Here is a 17,726-nt window from a genome sequence, read left to right on the forward strand (position 1 = left end):
CTAGGGAAAATGTGGGCCCGCTGCTGAATGGGGCAGGGGCCCTGGTGACAAGGGATACAGAGAAGGCAGAATTACTGAATGCCTTCTTTGCTTCAGTCTTCACTGCTAAGGGCAGCCCTCATGAATCCTGCAGCCTGGACGTGAGGGAGAAAGYCYGTAGAAGTAAAGACTTTCCTTTGGTTGAGGAGGAAAGGATTAGAGACCTTCTGGGCAGGCTAGACATCCACAAATCCATGGGCCCAGATGGGATGCACCCACGGGTACTGAGGGAGCTGGCAGATGTTGTTGCCAGGCCGCTCTCCATCATCTTTGAAAGGTCCTGGAGAACTGGAGAGGTGCCTGAGGACTGGAACAAAGCCAATGTCTCTCCAGTCTTCAAAAGGGGCAAGAAGGAGGACTCAGGACACTACAGGCCAGTCAGCCTCACCTCCATCCCTGGAAAGGTGATGSAACAGCTCATTCTGGGTGTCATCTCCAGRCAYATGGAGGAAAAGAAGGTGATCAGGAGTAGCCAGCATGGATTCACCAAGGGGAAATCCTGCTTAACCAATCTGATAGCCTTCTAGGATGGAATGAYTGGCTGGGTAGATGAGGGCAGAGAGTGGATGTTGTGTACCTTGGCTTCAGCAAGGCTTTTGACACTGTCTCCCATAATATCCTCCTAGATAAGCTCAGGAAGTGTGTGTTAGACGAGCGGACAGTGAGGTGGATTGAGAACTGRCTGAAAGGCAGAGCTCAGAGGGTTGTTATGAGTGGTGCAGAGTCTAGTTGGAGGCCTGTGGCTAGTGGCRTCCCCCAGGSCTCAGTACTGGGTTCCATCCTGTTCAACTTCWTCAATGACCTGGATGAGGGGACAGAGTGCCTCCTCAGCAAGTTTGCTGATTCTACCAAGCTGGGAGGAGTGGCTGATACAGCTGAGGGCTGTGCTGCCATTCAGAARCCTGCACAGGCTGGAGAGYTGGGCRGAGAGGAACCTCSTGAGGTTCAACAAGGGCAAGCGCAGAGTCCTGCACCGAGGGAAAAATAACCCYAGGCACCAGTACAAGCTGGAGGCTGACCTTCAGGAGAGCAGCTCTGCWGAGAAAGACCTGGGARTGCTGGTGGATGACAGGCTGACCATGAGCCAGGAAGGTGCCCTTGTGGCCAAGAAGGCCAATCGTCTCCTGGAGTGCACTAGGAAGACTGCTGCCAGCAGGTSGAGGGAGGCGATCCTGCCCCTCTACTCAGCCCTGGGGAGGCCTCATCTCGAGGACTGCATCCAGTTCTGGGCTCCCCAGTACAAGAGAGACATGGAGCTAYTGGAGAGAGTCCAGCGTAGGGCTACGAGGATATTCAGAGGGCTGGAGCACCTGTCCTATGAGGAACAGCTGCGAGAGCTGAGCCAGTTTAGCCTGGGGTAGAGAAGACTGAGGGGGGATCTTATCAATGTGGGTAAGTATCTGAAGGGAAGGTGTCAAGGGGATGGGCACAAACTCTTTTCAGTTGCCCCGTGTGACAGGACAAGAGGCAATGTGCAAAAATTGAAGCACAGGAAGTTCCGCCTGAACRTGAGGGGGAATTTCTTCCCTGTGAGAGTGACRGAGCACTGGACSWGGTTGCCCAGAGAGGTTGTGGAGTCTCCTTCTCTGGAGATGTTCAAGGCCCACCTGGATGTAACCCTGTCTAACATACTCTAGGTGACCCTGCTGAGCAGGGAGGTTGGACTAGATGATCTCCAGAGGTCCCTTCCAACCTTACTGATTCTATGATTCTTTCTTGTCAGTTCGAGGTGAATGCATAAAATGAGGTGCTGTCACCAACATATTAGTCTCTGAGAAACTTCTAACTCTCAGGAATCATTSTCAGCTTAAAATTGCAATCTTTAGTCAGCAGGTGTAAGCAGCATTACCATAAACTTCTTTCCTCTCCTCTGTCTTGTATTGTCATCTTGGTAAATAGCAACCTTAAAATTTGAATTTAAGTATTGAATTTAAATTTGAAAGTTATGACGACTTAGCATTCTGGATTTTCCTGCTTGTGAAAGAGAATGTTTCCTGATCCCTTCTTTTATCTGTCTCTTCTTTCTAGGGAATTTATGGAAATTCAAATAATAAAAATGGCAGAAAATATAGGCAGAAATTGAAGCTAGTTTATTCTTTTTCTCAGAACTGTTAGAAGACCAGATCATTGCAAATCTTATAGCTTTCCCCAAAATTAATCAAAGGAAATCCAGTGCAATGAAGAATTTTGACACATTCTTGAGGAAGCTAAAATCACTCCACTGTTATGCACTTCCTTTCAAATAAACAGCTTTCTCTAGGAACCATGTGTTAATGATTTCTGGACCCTAGTYTGAAAGTCTGTATCGTTACCTGTACTTGTGTTTGAGAAAGATGAGTTGGAAACACAGGATAACAGTGTTTCAGAAAAGGGTCCATCCTTCTCTATCTGCATTCTCTTTCCAAAAAAATATGAAATACTGAAATACRTATTAAAAATAAGGTACTACACTCTTGTTGGAATAGAGATGGAAGAGCTAGATGAAACATATTTGTATTTGAAACTCGTAGTGATGATCTAGATTTATGCATCAAAATTACAATTAAATAAAGTTAAGGTTGTGAGTAACTCACAAAAGTAAAGAAATGTGCAATTAAAAAGAAAATATACCATATGCCCTTCGATATCTAGGCATATTGCAGTGCATTAAGAACGTCATAAAAGAGACACCCTGTTGTGGTTATGTGTTCTGAGACATGTGGCACATTTCCATTGTAGCTATCTATTTCCCTGCCTGTATGCATCTGTGTCGTTATTTAAATGTTGATTTTCAACATGAATTTCTCTTTTTATGTTAAAAAATGAAGCTGCAGTCTCTTTTTTTGAACTGTTCTTTAGATCTGTTGCTATTTATAAACAGGGAAACCCAAAATTTTAAACACATGTAAAGTCATCACAAAGAAAGGCGAATAACTGGATTTAATTTACAACTGTCAGATAAAACCAGGCAAAAGAGACAATTTTGTTATAAATAAATGATCTTTTCTTATGACTGTATCTTCCTCTGATATCAAACAGCTGAATTCAAAACASTACTCTTCTGCATTTGGGATTGAAAATACAAATGCACTTTAAAGTATCTGGTATTTAATTTGGACCACCTCTGAGAATTTGGAGGGGCAATTACTCCTTTCATTTTAAGGTTCCTCACCTGTGGATTCCCACAAGCCTACTTTTCTTCTTCCACTGATCATCAGCCTGAAAGTGTAGGAAGAGCACGATACACCATTCAGAGCTTAAAAACAATTGCTATGTGGCTGACACCTAACCCACACTGTGACAAATACTGTAATCACCAAGATACCCCAATGCAAAACATTTCAGAAGCAGTGGTTGTCTAACTAGAGGATGACAGCAAGATAAGTTATACTTGTGGGAAGAGAAAAGCATTTGAAGAATTGTCAGTGTTCAGAACACTTCATGCGAATGTGTTTGTCCTCAGRCTGTTGAAGGTGTCTGCAGCCTAGGAACACTGTCAGACACCTCACTAATTCTCAAAAGCCAAGTATCTACTTCYGCTAAAGTAAGTCCTATTTTTTCTAATTGCAGCTGGCTAGGAGTTATTATGTTCTGGCCACTGTGATCTTGTACTCTTCATTCCTAGGATTGTCATTTGTACTATCCAGAAATAATATTGATTTGAGCACAGAGCATCATCTCTGTGGCATGAGTTCACTCCAAGAATATTCAACAATAACCATGAATGACCATAAAGCTCATCAACTTCAGAAAAAAAGGTTTCTTCAACTCTTCCTTTTTGCCTTTGCATTCCTATAATATGCTGCTGCTGCAGATAATAATAAAATGTTTTGGAAGAGAGAARAAACCCTACTYGTACAAAAAAAGTAAAATGGACTCAGATACCATGGTGATGAGTGAAATGCTTAGAAACACAAACAACCTAATGGATATGCTGGCACCACTCCTCCTCCTTAGAATGACCCTACGGTGAAATGACTGGCCCAGAGTCATTTTCTGGAGGACAGCAATTAGCATCACATCAACTAAGGGCCCTRTATAATCTGAAGAGACAGAGCAGAAGCACCATTCTGGGAACAGAGAGAATCAGGCCTAGGTGACAGGCCCTTGGAGGGAAGCAGCCTTGGATGCTGTGGGAATGAAAGAACAGCTTGGAGATAGAAACCTGGGAACTGGTTGTCAAAGGAAAAAAAAATGGGGTGATGGGCAGTCATAGTCAATCCTAGGATAGCAGAGCCAGGAAGAGAAGAATCTCCATGGGGCTGAGGAAACAAGCCAGCCTAGAAACAGTCTGAGGAGAGAATATGCCAGTTGGGAAGCAGCTGCACAGCCACGGGGTGGCCGAGGATGCCACTGACAAATGTGTGTTGTAACCAAACCGGCTAGGRCTGGAGGGAAGAGCCAGGGACTTGAGCCAGCAACAGCTGAGAGAGGCAAAGACAGAAATGCGTGRAATAAGGGACGATATTCACATTTTGTCGTGTGGTGTCATGCAACAGAGCAGTGTCCAGTCAGCCACAGGAACAGACTTATCTATCAACCACGAGAGCAGAAATCAGCTGCTGCCCCAAGGATAAATGCCCCAAGGATCAGGAAGAGACAGTATTCATGGCCTTCAGTGCGGCACTAAACAGCATACAAGCAGGGCAGAGAGAGGCCTGAGAAAAAGTAGATTTAGAAAATTTTAGTTTGTGATTTTCTACTGTCTTTTGCCATTACTTTTGAAACTCTTGTTAAAGAACAGCCCTACACTTCGCAAGCTTAAATATGAGGATCTGTGGTGAGCCCCCCGAGACCCCTCCAAAGGCAGCACTGAAAAAAATCCAACACTGCTTTTTGCAATTTCAGCGTCTATGATTTATTAAAAGTCATAGCAACAGCTATTTCAGTTGTTTCTCCTCCTTTGGTTTCGTTTTCATGACAGGCGAGCTGTGGCAGGGGAGAGCAGTACGCAACCACCACCACACAAGCCAGCTGGACACCTCTAGGTCCTGCTCCTCTCCCTTTCTAAAATTTATTTATTTATTTTAGCCTGCCAGTTTTGGCAATGACTTGGCGGCAACACACGAAACCAGCAGCCTGGAAAGGACGGCGCACACGCTGCTGGACAAACCGCCTGCGCCACCGCCCGCGGCCGAAACGCCCCAGCGGCAGCGGCACTCCCGCGGCCTCGCAGCCCCCGGGGCTGCGTGCGCGGCTCCCCGCACGATCGAGTCTGACGGCGCCGCGCCGAAGCCGCCGCGGCCTCGCCCGAGACTCCAACGAGCGCAGCCCCGGCAGCGGCAGCGGCCGCCTCACGGCGCCTCCCTGCCCCCACCGCCCCGCACTGCCGCCAGAGCGGGCCGCCTGGGTGCAACCACCTCGGCCGCGGGTGGAGGGGAGAGGAGGCGCCTGTGTAACATGAGCACTACGGCCCCTCCCCCCTCCCCCCCCCGCCGGCCGTACCACTTCGCTGCCAGCCCGGAGCGGAGCAGCGTTGAGCAGGAACGTACCAACGCTACAAAGGGAAAGGGGTAGCCAAGAGGGTCGCGTCGCTGAGGGAGGCCACGTTTAAAAGCAGCAGCGCCGACTCTTGCTCCTGTTGCTTTTTTTTTTTAACGTTAACTGTGGCGGCCACTGCCTTACGAGCCTGCCTCTCCGTGCGGGAGAGGGTGAGAATACACTTTCGTCTTTCGCCCTCCCCCGGGCGGGATAGAGACGGGCTGGCCCGGCGGGCGGCCGCCCCCCCACCCCGCGCCGCGCCGCGCGTTCTTCCCGGATCGCCGCCGCCTCCCGCTGCTGCTGCTGCTGGTTCCGCGAGGCGCGCGAGCGGGGGCCGGGCCGGCGGCCGGCCCCTCCTTGCAGCGGCCCGACATGTCGGTGGCGTTCGCGGCCCCGCGGCAGCGGGGGAAGGGCGAGATCACGCCGGCCGCCATCCAGAAGGTGAGGGAGGAGGGGCCCGGCCCGGCCCGGCCCCGGGGGCTGCAGCTGCTTCCTGCCGCCGGGACGCGCGTGGAGGCGGAGGGGGGGCGGCTGCGGGCGGCCCGCGGCGGGGTCCGTCCCCGCGCGGCGTGGGGTGGGCGCGGGGCTGCCCCGCTGCGCTCAGGCACTTGTTCCGGGGCCGCGGGGCGGGGGGAGGAGCGCGAGGGGCGGCCGTTGCCCCCGCCCCCCACCCCCCAAGGGGAGCCGGCCGCGGCGGAGCGCGGTGCCGCGGCCGCTCGCGGGCTCAGCGTGTGCCGGGCGCGAGCTGTAGCCCGCGGCGCCTTCGCCCGGCGCCCTGGGGAAATGGAGAAGTCGGCCGGGTCCTTCCCGCGAGAGGCGCTTTCAGACCGCGCTTCAGCCCTGCTGTTGCCAAGCCCGTGTCAGGCTTGGCCTGTGCCGCCGTCGGGGAGCGGAGGCCCCCCCAGCTCGGCCCAGCTGGTAGCCCCCGAAACCCAGGCGAACCCCAGGGTGGTGTGAGGGGGGAAGGCCGTGGCTGGGGCGATGGCAGGCGGCRTGTCCGCTCGGGCTCCAGAGCTTGTGGTACCCAACAGTGCGCRGTGTCGGCAGAGGGGCACGTCGCGGTGCAGAACTCAAGTCCGTTAAGTCTGGGAACTTAAACTGAAGACTGAGAGTCTAAAGTTAAGTTGTGATCTGAAACCTGTTTAATTTTTGCCCGTCAGCTCCTCCTGTAGGAGGAGGTGCCGTTCAGGTAGAGCTAGCTGGCAGGTTTTATTGATTTATTGGAGGACAAGAGTGTCAGTGAGGCGTCTTAAGTTGTAGGGATCAGGACCTCAAAGAAGACCTCGGAGTTAGGATGCAGACCTCCATAGCGGCGTAGCAGAAATAGTGTTTGAGAAGTGTAGCCCAAAAATACATGCCTACTGACTGGAGAGTTGCCTACAGGTAGTTAGTAGAGCCTTCAGCTTAGTGGAATGAATTTACAGAACATAGTCACTTCAGTTTTCTTTTCTTGTGCTGTAGACATCATTAATTTGATACAGCAGTGCTCACAAAATCCTAGTATAGTTATAGCTGACAAGTTTTTGTAGTGTTCCAAAGCTGTGGGAAGCCTTGTAGGTGTCTTCATCTGTCTGGAAACCTAGATTCTTTTTTGGTGTTAGGTGCTTATAATTCTTTCAGAGAACTATTTCARTTTTTAATCAGCAACTGCTGGATGAAAATCGTATAAAACAGCACGTGCAGCTGAGTTTAGGCTACAGTTGTATTCCATCTTATTTGCTTTTTTCCTGGCCTTAGAATTCCAAGATTTATTATTATTTTTTTTAACTCTTTCCTTCAAAGAGGTCTGGCTTACTGGTGAGGACGGGTTGAAGAGAAYGAAATCGTTTAAGTGGCAGTCTGATGAACTGACTATCCTTAAGTGTGTGCCATCTTCTAGGAGATGGGAAGCATCCTGATCAGAGCCTTAATCCAAGGCTTCCTTTACAAGTGTGCTGTTAGACTTGTATCTCTCTCTCTCTCTCTCWCACAYACWCTCTCTSTRTGYRYAYAYATATAYACAYGTGTGTGTGTGTATATATRTATGTATGTGTGTGTATATACACATACGTATGTAYACACCCACACTACTTTTTTACCTCATTTTTCTGGTGAAAATAGCCACTATATTTATTACAAAACTGGATGTTAGTACCCATGAAACGTCTGTATAAGAATATGTCTGCAGTCCCCTCTAGAGCATGGAAGTACAACTCTGCCTAGTTTCTGGAGCTCAGACAGTTGTTCAGAACATTGCAATTCTGTATCTGTCCATTGCTTAAGGATACTGTTTCCAGGTCTTAGCAATTTTAGGCAAAGGATAATTCTTCCCTTATCCTCCTAGTCAATTCTGATGAGTTACTGGTTTGAATTTAGACAGACTTGTTTGGTTTGTTGGGTTGTTTGTTCTTACGTGGATGTAGTTCCTGAGTGGACTGCATGAAATTTCTGAGTCTGTACCTTCTTTATAGTATACATAGGTTATTCGGAAGAAAAAAAGAAGTATCTTTTGATGTTTTTCTAATGTTAGATTCCTATGGAGTTGGGGATGATGTAATTATGGTATCTGTGCTTTTCTTTCAGAATCATGAGCCTACTRGTTAATTTCAACCATGTTTGGAAGAAGGGAGATAATTAAGATCTTGCTAGTTTTGTGAAATTCAGCAGCTGGGAAAGAGATCTAAACTAACCCTCCACTGAAGGGAAAAATTCAGGGAAAAATTGATGCAAAAATTTCCATTTGACAGTAAATTTTTTGTTTAGTTCAGCTACTAGTCAAATTACCCAAGGTAAATCAGATTAGCCATAGCTCTGCTGTCTCTTGTCTGACCAGAGTGCAGGAGAGTGATCACAAGATGTGCATGTGGGAATGTGCAACTCTTGAGAGACCAGAGTATATTATTTTTCCTGTTTGTAGAACTCRGCAACATCTTGAATTCATGAGCTTTTTTTGTAGAAAGCAATGAAATCTGCAATGTCCCAAGGTTAGTTTTTTTTTTTTCTCCAGGATGGCAATTCACATATTCTCATATTTCTGAACAGTTCTGAAGGATGATACGACTATTGTGCCAGTTATAGAGTATTTATAAAGTGCTGTTAAGCTACAGAATCCTAGAATAAATACAGCCTAACTTTCCTATGCATTTCCTTGAAACAAAGGCTGTCTGGTAAGTTCAGTAGCTATCCATAGGCTTTCAATACCTATTATTAGTAAAYTTTTGAACAGCTACAGGCTTTAATAGAAGAGAGGAAATTCAGGACATAAGYTTTTAAACAAGTTTCTGGGTAAAGATAAAGAAACTGAAACATTTTGAAAATGTTGYAAGAACTTTGTGTAGATACTTGAATGGAAAGTCTTCAGATACATAGCTACAGCAGTGACTTGACACTTTTCAAATGAAGGCTGGAGGGAAGAGGAGGGAGATGGTAGTAAAAGAGATTCTATAAATAATTGGTTAAGATAGGGCTTTTTGGAACACTTTAAAAAATATCTCTGAGAAGGGAGTAAGACTCAAACTCATCTTCAGTTGCTTTCCATAAAAAGAGCATGAAACTTATTCTAAATTTCTKCTTTGTTGTTTCAGATGTTGGATGAAAATAACCATCTTATTCAGTGTATAATGGACTATCAGAACAAAGGAAAGACATCTGAATGCTCTCAGTAAGACATTAATCCAAATCTACTGTGAACTGTGTGAATTTCCATCTAGACTGCAATTCTTGATTTGTTTTATCCATAGGAGATCTGTGCTAGTATGAATATGAAAATGCTGCAGATACTACATTTACGATATATTTTGYTTGCAGTAGTACTATCACTTTGGTSACTGAAACATTGTAACTTTACTGCAAGATGATCGCAGGATGACACTTATGGGGACTACATAACCACAGTATAGAGACTTTTTTCACCTGTATCATAATTACAGTTTGGGAAGGAAGTAGCTTTTCCTCAAACCTTCGAAGATAACATAGTATAACATACCATACCATAGTATTTTGACAAATATTCCATTATGTGCCAGATAGGACATCACAGTATGGCTATTGAGTCCCTTCCTAAGATGATTGGTAGTCTGTGGGGGGCAAAAGGTAGGTATTTTTTTTTTTTWAACAAATGTTTTTRTTGATGTGAGTAGAGTGTGGAACAGGTTTGCGTATAACTTGATACAGTAGTTACATGTCCATAATCTGCTCCTGCTTTGAAGGTTATTCTTGCAAATGTCGCTTAGATGTCATGGGATGTGGTTCTGTAGCAGAAAATAAATGATTCCATAGCAGATCTTCAAAGCTCAGGCTTCTGTTAAAATGTTTGTACTGTTCTTTGTCATAATTCACGTAAGTGTATGGTATCTTGCATCTGGGGRCATAATGAAAGGAGATTCTTGTAGTGCTCGTGAGACAAACTCTACCAAACACGCACACACACCTATGCAGTCTATATGTTTTCTAGTGATTTAGGTTGGGGCAGGAAGTAAAATAGATGAGAACACTGTCACTCTACTTTAGATTTTCATAGAAAGATTGTTGTCAAAACTGGCTGTATCTCTGTGGAGGAATTACCAAAAGCTGGGCAATAGGGAAGTGCTGGCAAAGACACAGGATTCCTAAATGTTCTCATGTCTCTTTTGAACCTTATTTTACRTAGGTTCATAGGTTTTACAAGGTTTGTATACTTTATTTACATGTGAAAAGTTGAGTAAATTCTAATATTACTGTACTCATGACTTAAGATCTGTCTTTCTTTGTTCACTTTGATAGATACCAGCAGATGCTGCATACTAACTTGGTTTATCTAGCTACTATTGCTGACTCCAACCAGAACATGCAGTCTCTACTACCAGCAGTAAGTACAAAATATTATAAAGCAATCTTTACTACCAGCAGCAAATACAAAATACTATAAAACTGAGAGTGGATTTTATTTGTGTTCCTGACAAAAAAGATGCTAGAGATACTGACCAAACATTTAGCCTAAGATTTACTGTACACTGAGTGCAAAATGGAATTTTTTTATAGAGTGTTTGGAATCTAGTAATCTCACTGTTTCTGTCCTTCTTATTTAAGATCTGATTTGTTTAACTGAAAACTGATGCTTTGGATTAAATATACAGTGCACAAGTTATCTAGCCTGCTTCAGATAGTAGARGAGAAAAAAAGGAGACTAAGAACACTCCTTGTGTGACTCTTCCCAGTCAGCCCCTATAACAGTATTCTGATTTATCTATTATGCTTTGGAGCTTAGGGAAAAGTGATGGAGTTTTGTGTGGTTATTTTTTTTTGGCTAGAGTATTATCCATTCTTCAGCCTCAGTGAAAYGAGGTAGGTAAATCTTTATCAGCTTTGCTTTAGTCTCTAAGTGAGCCTCTTCAAAATTCTTTGCTCTTCTGTAGTACCAGGAAGCAACCTTTTTAAGCTGGATAGTGATAATATGCAAAAAACAAGGTTCTGCAAGGTCATCTTGATGTGCTGTGTATCTTTAAAAATTAAGCAATTTTTTGAAAATACTTGCTGTTTTTCTTCAATCTGCGGTTTCTCTGTATTTCTGAAGCCCTTATTTTATAAAATATTGACCATTGTTTTTTCCTCTTTCCTTACTGCTCTRTAAGGAAGATAAGCAAGGGAAAGAYGACAAATTTTAAAATAGCTTGTTACCTGTTTGYATTATGTCTTTATCAGAAYGATTGGAGGATTTATTATTAGTAACATTAGTAAGTTATTTGGTTTTGGTAATAAGACTTTTCTTGAATTAATGTAGTCTTGATTCGTTTATGTAACATGAAACTAAAAAGAGTCTGTAAAACAACCATTTCTAATATTAGATTTCACRAACTGAAGTTAAATTACTTTTTCTTTGGTCTCTGGAGAAGTTTTCTCYGATCATTGCTACTAGTGCAGTATTCTTTCAAGTTGGTACCTAGAGGACTRTAGAAACAGTGCTTCATTATGTCCAACCTATGTGCCTGTAGAGGCTTCTCTTATAGATCTATTGTTGTAACTTCATTGGKGCTGATGGTTGGGAACCTTTAAGAGGGTTGTGCGTATTACTCAACTAATAGGTTTTTGGAGGGTGAATTCGTATCCTGGTTCTGATGACAATTGGAAATGAATTTGACCTTATTCTAGTCTCTGGTGGACAGCTCTGTTTACACAGTTGAATGTAGTGACACTCTCTCCTTAAGAGAAAACAAAGATGGGAGCAAGAAGGATTTCTGCAGATCAGAACTGAAGTGTATTTCTGATCCTGTRTGTAAGTGAGATTTCACGGTAGTGGGGAAAATGTGGATTGGGGGAGGGGAGGGAGAGGAAAAGGTAATTTCTTGGTTACTCTTCCTTCTAAAATAAAATACAAGACCAAATTAGGATGTTCAGTTGTATCTAAGCATAAACATCTACCAACTCAGATCATTGAAGATTTGCCTGAAATGTGAATAATTTAATCAGRTAATGAAAACTATTTTGGTTTTCAAGAAAATTAATCTTTAAAGTTGCTATCTTCTCACTTAATTGTAGCCAAAAGAACTTAGGAACATGTGAGCTATTGCCTTTTCAGTGTAAGATGCTATTGCTTCAAACTCTTTCCCTTTGGTTTTCTGTTTGAGAGCTGATGAGGCCAAAGCTGACTTAGAGGTATTAGGTTACAGTTCACCACTCTTCTGTGGCAGCTGTTGTACAATCTTATTAAACTCAAGGCAACAGTTAAATATGGAGCAAGATATTGCATCTGTAAACATCTACTATTTAATCGTAAAGTATAATACACGAAGCTTATGGTGTTGCCAATGCAGTAGCTTCCCATGTAAATTAAGAGGGCTTTATTCTAATTAACTTCTCTTAACATTAGAGTATATCTGATCTATTCATGTCTATAAGATTGTTCTCCTACTAAACTGTACTTATGTCTATCTTGTCCTGATTTTAATCAGATAAATACACTCYAAAGGAACTTCAGAACTTAAAACATTTCATAAAAAGTAATAGTTACAGATGACAAACTGAAGTTAAAATGAGGATTCTATTGTTRAGGTAGCGTTCATGCTGAAAACAAAGCTAAATGCTCTGGTGAATAAACATTTTTAATATAACCAAAAATGACTTGAACCTAACAGTACTTTGTTGTATCCTTTCATAGTAGTCCTTAAGCTTAACACTTCATATTGTAGGGAAAAATGCTTGTAGTATGCTCTCCCCTACATCTTCTTACTGCCTCATACCAGCTAGTTACTGCCTCCTTCTTGTCTCTTGTATTGGATGTTCGTGTGGATGTTAAAGTAATCAGCTTCTGTGCCACTGGCCATGTGTTTCAGAATGCACTATACTAATAAAATGACTGTGCGTCCTTTTTGAAGTGAAGTGCAGTATTGCCTGTAGGAGTAAGATGAATCTTATGCTAAACAGGAATATAGTGAATCAGCTATATTGGTGCACAGAAATGCTTCTGAAAGCAGCTTGGAACGGAGGAAAAGGGGAACAGGTAAAGTAAACGTTGCAAACTAAATGAAAAGAGCTAGAAAGACCTTGTCTAAACTTCAGTGTTATAGCAAGGCTTATGTTGTCTTTGTATGCATCATTAGTGTTTCATATTAAATTATGACTCCTGTGAGAATAGGCCTTCCATCACATTGGAAGGCAAAAGAAGCAGGGAGTGAACTCTAATTCAAGCAGTCTCTTCTCAGCTGTGCTTTTCTCAGCATTACTAAAGGTGGGCCTGCTTTGGAGTTTTTACTGGATAAATATGGTGGTTTAAGTCAGCATGCAAAATTGATGCAACWTTTTGCTGCCTCTTACTGAATTTTGGCAGGTTCTGCCAAACCTCCTATTTCTTGGATAGCAGAGGAAAGTAAGTCTGTTTACCACCACTGAGTGGGATAAACTGTCCAAAAAGGCCTTACACAGTGAGGAATAGGACACTTGCATTATTTAGGTTTCCATCTGTGCTGTTTTTGACACTGCAATCTGGGAAGCAATAGCAATATGTTATTCTACTTGAATTGTAGAGAACAAAGATGCAATCGATAGTAAGTCTCTGAAACGACTTGAGAACCCACAAAATAGCTAGTAAAGGGGTGGGTGGGTATGTTTCCAAATAAAAAGAAATCTAAAACAGTAAAACAGGTATCCTGTCCTCCTCTGACAATTAYTTAGTTTTTAAGGTCTCTTAAGAGACAGTGGCATTAAAAAGCCATCACAAAACTTTGAGTGACAATAGATTTTTCTAATCCATCTGTTCTTCCTTTTCCCAATACTTTGTTTTGCCAAATGGCAATGATGGTCCAGTGAGCATCACTCTATTGGAAAAACAGAAGGGGAATTTTTGTCCTGCACTTGATTTCCCCCCCCCCCCCATTCATTTTGGTGTTGGCTTTATGACAGGTAAATACRGAGCTGTGCAGGAATTACTTTATTTGGAACACTGTTTTTTATGTTACAAAGAGAAGATGATTCTTTAGAGGTTGTCCTTCCGATAGATGTCAAGTTTTATTGTGTTTGTGGAGCATTTGATTTCAGTGTGTATTTCAAGAAGCTAATGAAAATAAATGCATACAGTCATCGTTCACTTTTATAATGTGCCAGTTTTCTACTATTCTATTAAAAGTGCCTGTCTTTTTAGTAACAAGGTAAACTACATATGTGAAATGACTTACAAGAAAATTCATTGTATCTCAGAGTTGTGGAAAAATGTGCACAACTTATTAAATTGTTTTTCATTTCATTTCGTAATATTTTTGGAAATATTTTGGTATTAGTATTGAAAAGTGAGTGTGTTATTTTGGTTTTGAGAGAGAAGTTTCTCTTGAAACTAAAATTCTTTGCAGGACTGATGTTGTCCCTTCATGAATACCATTCCCAACTGAGCTGGAAAATTGTCATAAAGGCCWGAGTGGAATCCTTGTCACTGTATTTGCAAACCACTTGCAAATTGCTGCTTTTTTAAAACAAACACTCAATATTAGCTCCACTGAAATACTGGTTACTTCCAAAGTATCTGCTTCCACAGGGAAAATCATTAAACATTGTAACCAGAACTTCACYAAAAATATTTGCTTCAAGTTCCTCGATGGAAGACGGTTTATTTTGGCCAAATAACTGTACAATTCAGATASCTAAATGAGTATCATAAGAATGGTTTTACTTAGTCAAAAGTCTCRTGTGATCTTAGTATTTCAGTGACATTAAAAAGGCATTGCAAAACTTTAAGTGAAAATAGATCTATCTACTCCATCTGTCTTCCCTCCATGATACTTCTTCATTTTGCAGAATGTCACTTAGTACTTTTGAAAAGGGCAATGTTTAATGTACAGGTTTAATGTAGCTGTGACATGATTAGAATATATGAGTTTATAGAAACAGCTCAGAGACCTAGGAATTGAACAGTACAAAGGTTTTTATGTTCAGAATAAGTATACACACACACACACACACACACACACACACACACTAATCAAATTGTACTGATATAACTTGAAAAAGCCAGATGGCTTGCAGAAAAGAACTCTTGCTATTAAGCTATTTAAAATTTGAGTTGTATTTCTATTTGTAAAATTTATATTTTTAAAGATGAGAATCCTACCTAATAAAATTCTTGTCTAGTATGTATGAAGTTACTTGGGAAAGTCTGATCTTTAGGATAGGAGAAGGTCTGTTCATATCTGTTTTCCTGCTGGTTACATCTGGCATCAGTCTTTAAATCTCTGTCTCAATTCTGTGTACAGTGAATAGTAGGGTAAACATTTTCTTAATTATCTTAACACAAAGTTGTATGTTTTACTGGATGCTCAGCATTAGCTTTTTGGAGCACARGTCTGTGCCAAATTCAGTAATTCTCAGCTATTTGTAACCTGAATTAATAAGAACAGGGAGTAAAAGAAAAGTTGAATGTTTCCTGTCAGGAGGCAAGTGAGCTATTAGTCAGCTCAGCATGGATTCTGAAAAAAACCTGCTTTTGTTAAGTGTTTCATAAACAGTTTTCAAAAAGCATGATGTCTAAAAGACTTTAAGAGAAAGGTTAGATGAGAGATGAGAACAGGAACACAATGTGAGTTAACTATTAACTAATATTAATTAATTTTGAGAAAGGGAGAAAAGCTATTGGAGTGTACCTGCACAATATGGTGGGTGGAATCTGAGGAGGAATTCTAGACACATCATCATCAGTACTTGTTTTCTTTAAAACAAGTAATTTGGATGCTTTTATTTTTTGAGTTACACATTAGAGTYGCTTAAAGAAAAGAATGATTTCCTGCTGCTCTTGGAATGAGAGGAAAGTGAAGCTACTCTACTTGATGCAGTTAAAAGAATTTGTTTCATGTTCCTATATTGTTCTTACAAATTATCTAGCCAGTGCAAATCTATAGTTGATAAAAGTTAACCTTTTTGTGCCTACATCCTTCCCAAAGAATATCGTTTCTTAAATTTTTCCTTCTTACAACTCTTCTTATACTATAGTTTTTTTCATTTACTATGTTTATTTCATGATTTATGAGCAAGAAACACAAGATGTAAGCCTCTTTGACTAATCTCTCTAGCCTACAGTTTGGCTGTCTTTGCTGAAGAATAAGAAATCTGTGTTTTCTAAGTTGGTACCGTAATACCACAATACTGCGGTATTGGAGCGATCTCGGAGACTAAGCACGTTGAACAAGATGGTAAATAAGTAAATAAGTTTTTTTTTTTTTTTTTTTTTTTGTATGTCTCTAGGTCTGTTAGAGATGAAATGTACTTCTCTATTTCTGTCAATAGCCTGGTTCTTAGGTATGGCTGTAGTAACTAGTCATAAGAACATGCATTGTGATCTAGTTACGTAAGCTTTTTACAAAGAGGTCTAGTGTGTCCGTATCAACTAATTATCTTTACTCCAAGGCCACAGGTGATCTTCTGTATCCGTTTTATTTGCTTGAGGCTTTAGATACCATGTGACTTCTGGCCTCTCAGTGAAAACTGTAGTTCCCTATACTGTTGCCATAAAAATGTAACCAGAAGAGAATTAGTTTTACAACTAACTAGTGAGGTTTTTTATTTTATTTTATTAAACAAAGAATGGAAGAAAACTTGTTAGTCACAAAAACCCAGGAAACTGCAAAATGTCCTCATTTGAAGGCATGACAGCCAAGTTTCTTACCAATTAAGTTGTAGTGGGTTGTTCCTCTCCTAGCCAGTTCATTGAATCTCTATAGCACACCCATTTTTATGTTGATACACCTCTTTAGGGCCAGTAGTCTTCCTRCTCTAGCAAAAGAGAATTAGGTACAATGCCTTTTTAAAAGAATTTTCAAACTATGGACTCTGAATTTACACTTATGTGCCATAGTCCTGCAATAAAAATTGGTTTTCAGAGTTGTTCATTTTGCTCCAGAGAGACTGAAATGAAGACTTTCAAATGCTKGGGGGAAGTTTGGCTGTTGTTTGACAAGATTTTTTTTTTCCTCCTTACGATAATGCTTATGCTGACTTAAGCAGTGCTGTACTCTCATTCCCTGCAGTTCTGCTGTGTTTTAATGTTGCTTTATGATGAACCRGTCTAGGTTAGTGGTGTGTGTTGGGGAGGGGATTTTGATTCTAGAGTAGTTCTGATTCACTGCAGGGCCYTGTAAACGGGTGTGTCGGGACAACRGAAAGGATGGAACTGGGAAAGGGAGAGCAGCTGGAGAGAGCTTCTTGAATCAACACTTCCMCTGAAAGATACTCTCATCAGAATGTTATTTTAAGATATTAGCATGTTAGGGGTGATTTTGCAGGCTGATAGCATACTTTACTTTGAATAAGAGGATCAGTAAACTGTTCCACGTGTAGTGCTAATCCTGTATGTCCACATGGGGAGCTAGTGTACTGTACACAAAAACCCTACTCTTACTRCACACTGACTTTTGTAGCTATTTGAGTAATTAGTAAAAATAACAGGCAATTTGATTAAGGAGAATGCTCTCAAATGTAATCCTTTTGTACTTCAAGATGTGACTTGACTCTAGTCAAGTACAGTATCTATAGAATAAATTTTGTCTTGTTTTTGTTTTCCTCTAGACAGTTTTCTGAGCAAGCTGTACCAGGCAGTCTTGTAAAACAGATGCCGTTTATACGGATGCAAGTCCTTTCGCCTGTACAGGTTCATACKTCCCCCAGTGAAATGCATGGATGCCAGTCCTTTCACCCATACTGGTTCACACTTTTCYCAAAGTAGTGCACTGAAAGCATCTTAAAAGCTAAAGAGGCAGGAGATACATTGTTGAGAACAGAAGGTTCCTGCTTTTAAT

General features: G+C 41.8%; 1 protein-coding gene across 3 annotated transcripts in view; it reads left to right on the forward strand.

Annotated features, from left to right (window-relative positions):
- Nucleotides 1-5,521: 5,521 nt before the first annotated feature.
- Nucleotides 5,522-17,726, forward strand: part of SS18 (SS18 subunit of BAF chromatin remodeling complex) — a 44,595-nt gene continuing 32,390 nt past the window's right edge. Inside the window, exons 1-3 of one of the 3 annotated variants that reach the window (XM_085314347.1) lie at nt 5,522-5,940; nt 9,063-9,139; nt 10,240-10,324. In XM_085314347.1, the coding sequence (XP_085170473.1) occupies nt 5,872-5,940; nt 9,063-9,139; nt 10,240-10,324 (231 nt within the window). In that variant the 5' untranslated portion in view covers nt 5,522-5,871. The remainder of the gene's footprint in view (nt 5,941-9,062; nt 9,140-10,239; nt 10,325-17,726) is intronic. The other 2 variants (XM_085314349.1, XM_085314348.1) reach the window with 2 other exon arrangements.

The sequence above is a fragment of the Rhea americana genome, unplaced genomic scaffold (genome assembly GCF_003343005.1).
Source record: "Rhea americana isolate MKP2758 unplaced genomic scaffold, rheAme1 scaffold_40, whole genome shotgun sequence".
Classification (NCBI taxonomy): Eukaryota; Metazoa; Chordata; class Aves; order Rheiformes; family Rheidae; genus Rhea; species Rhea americana.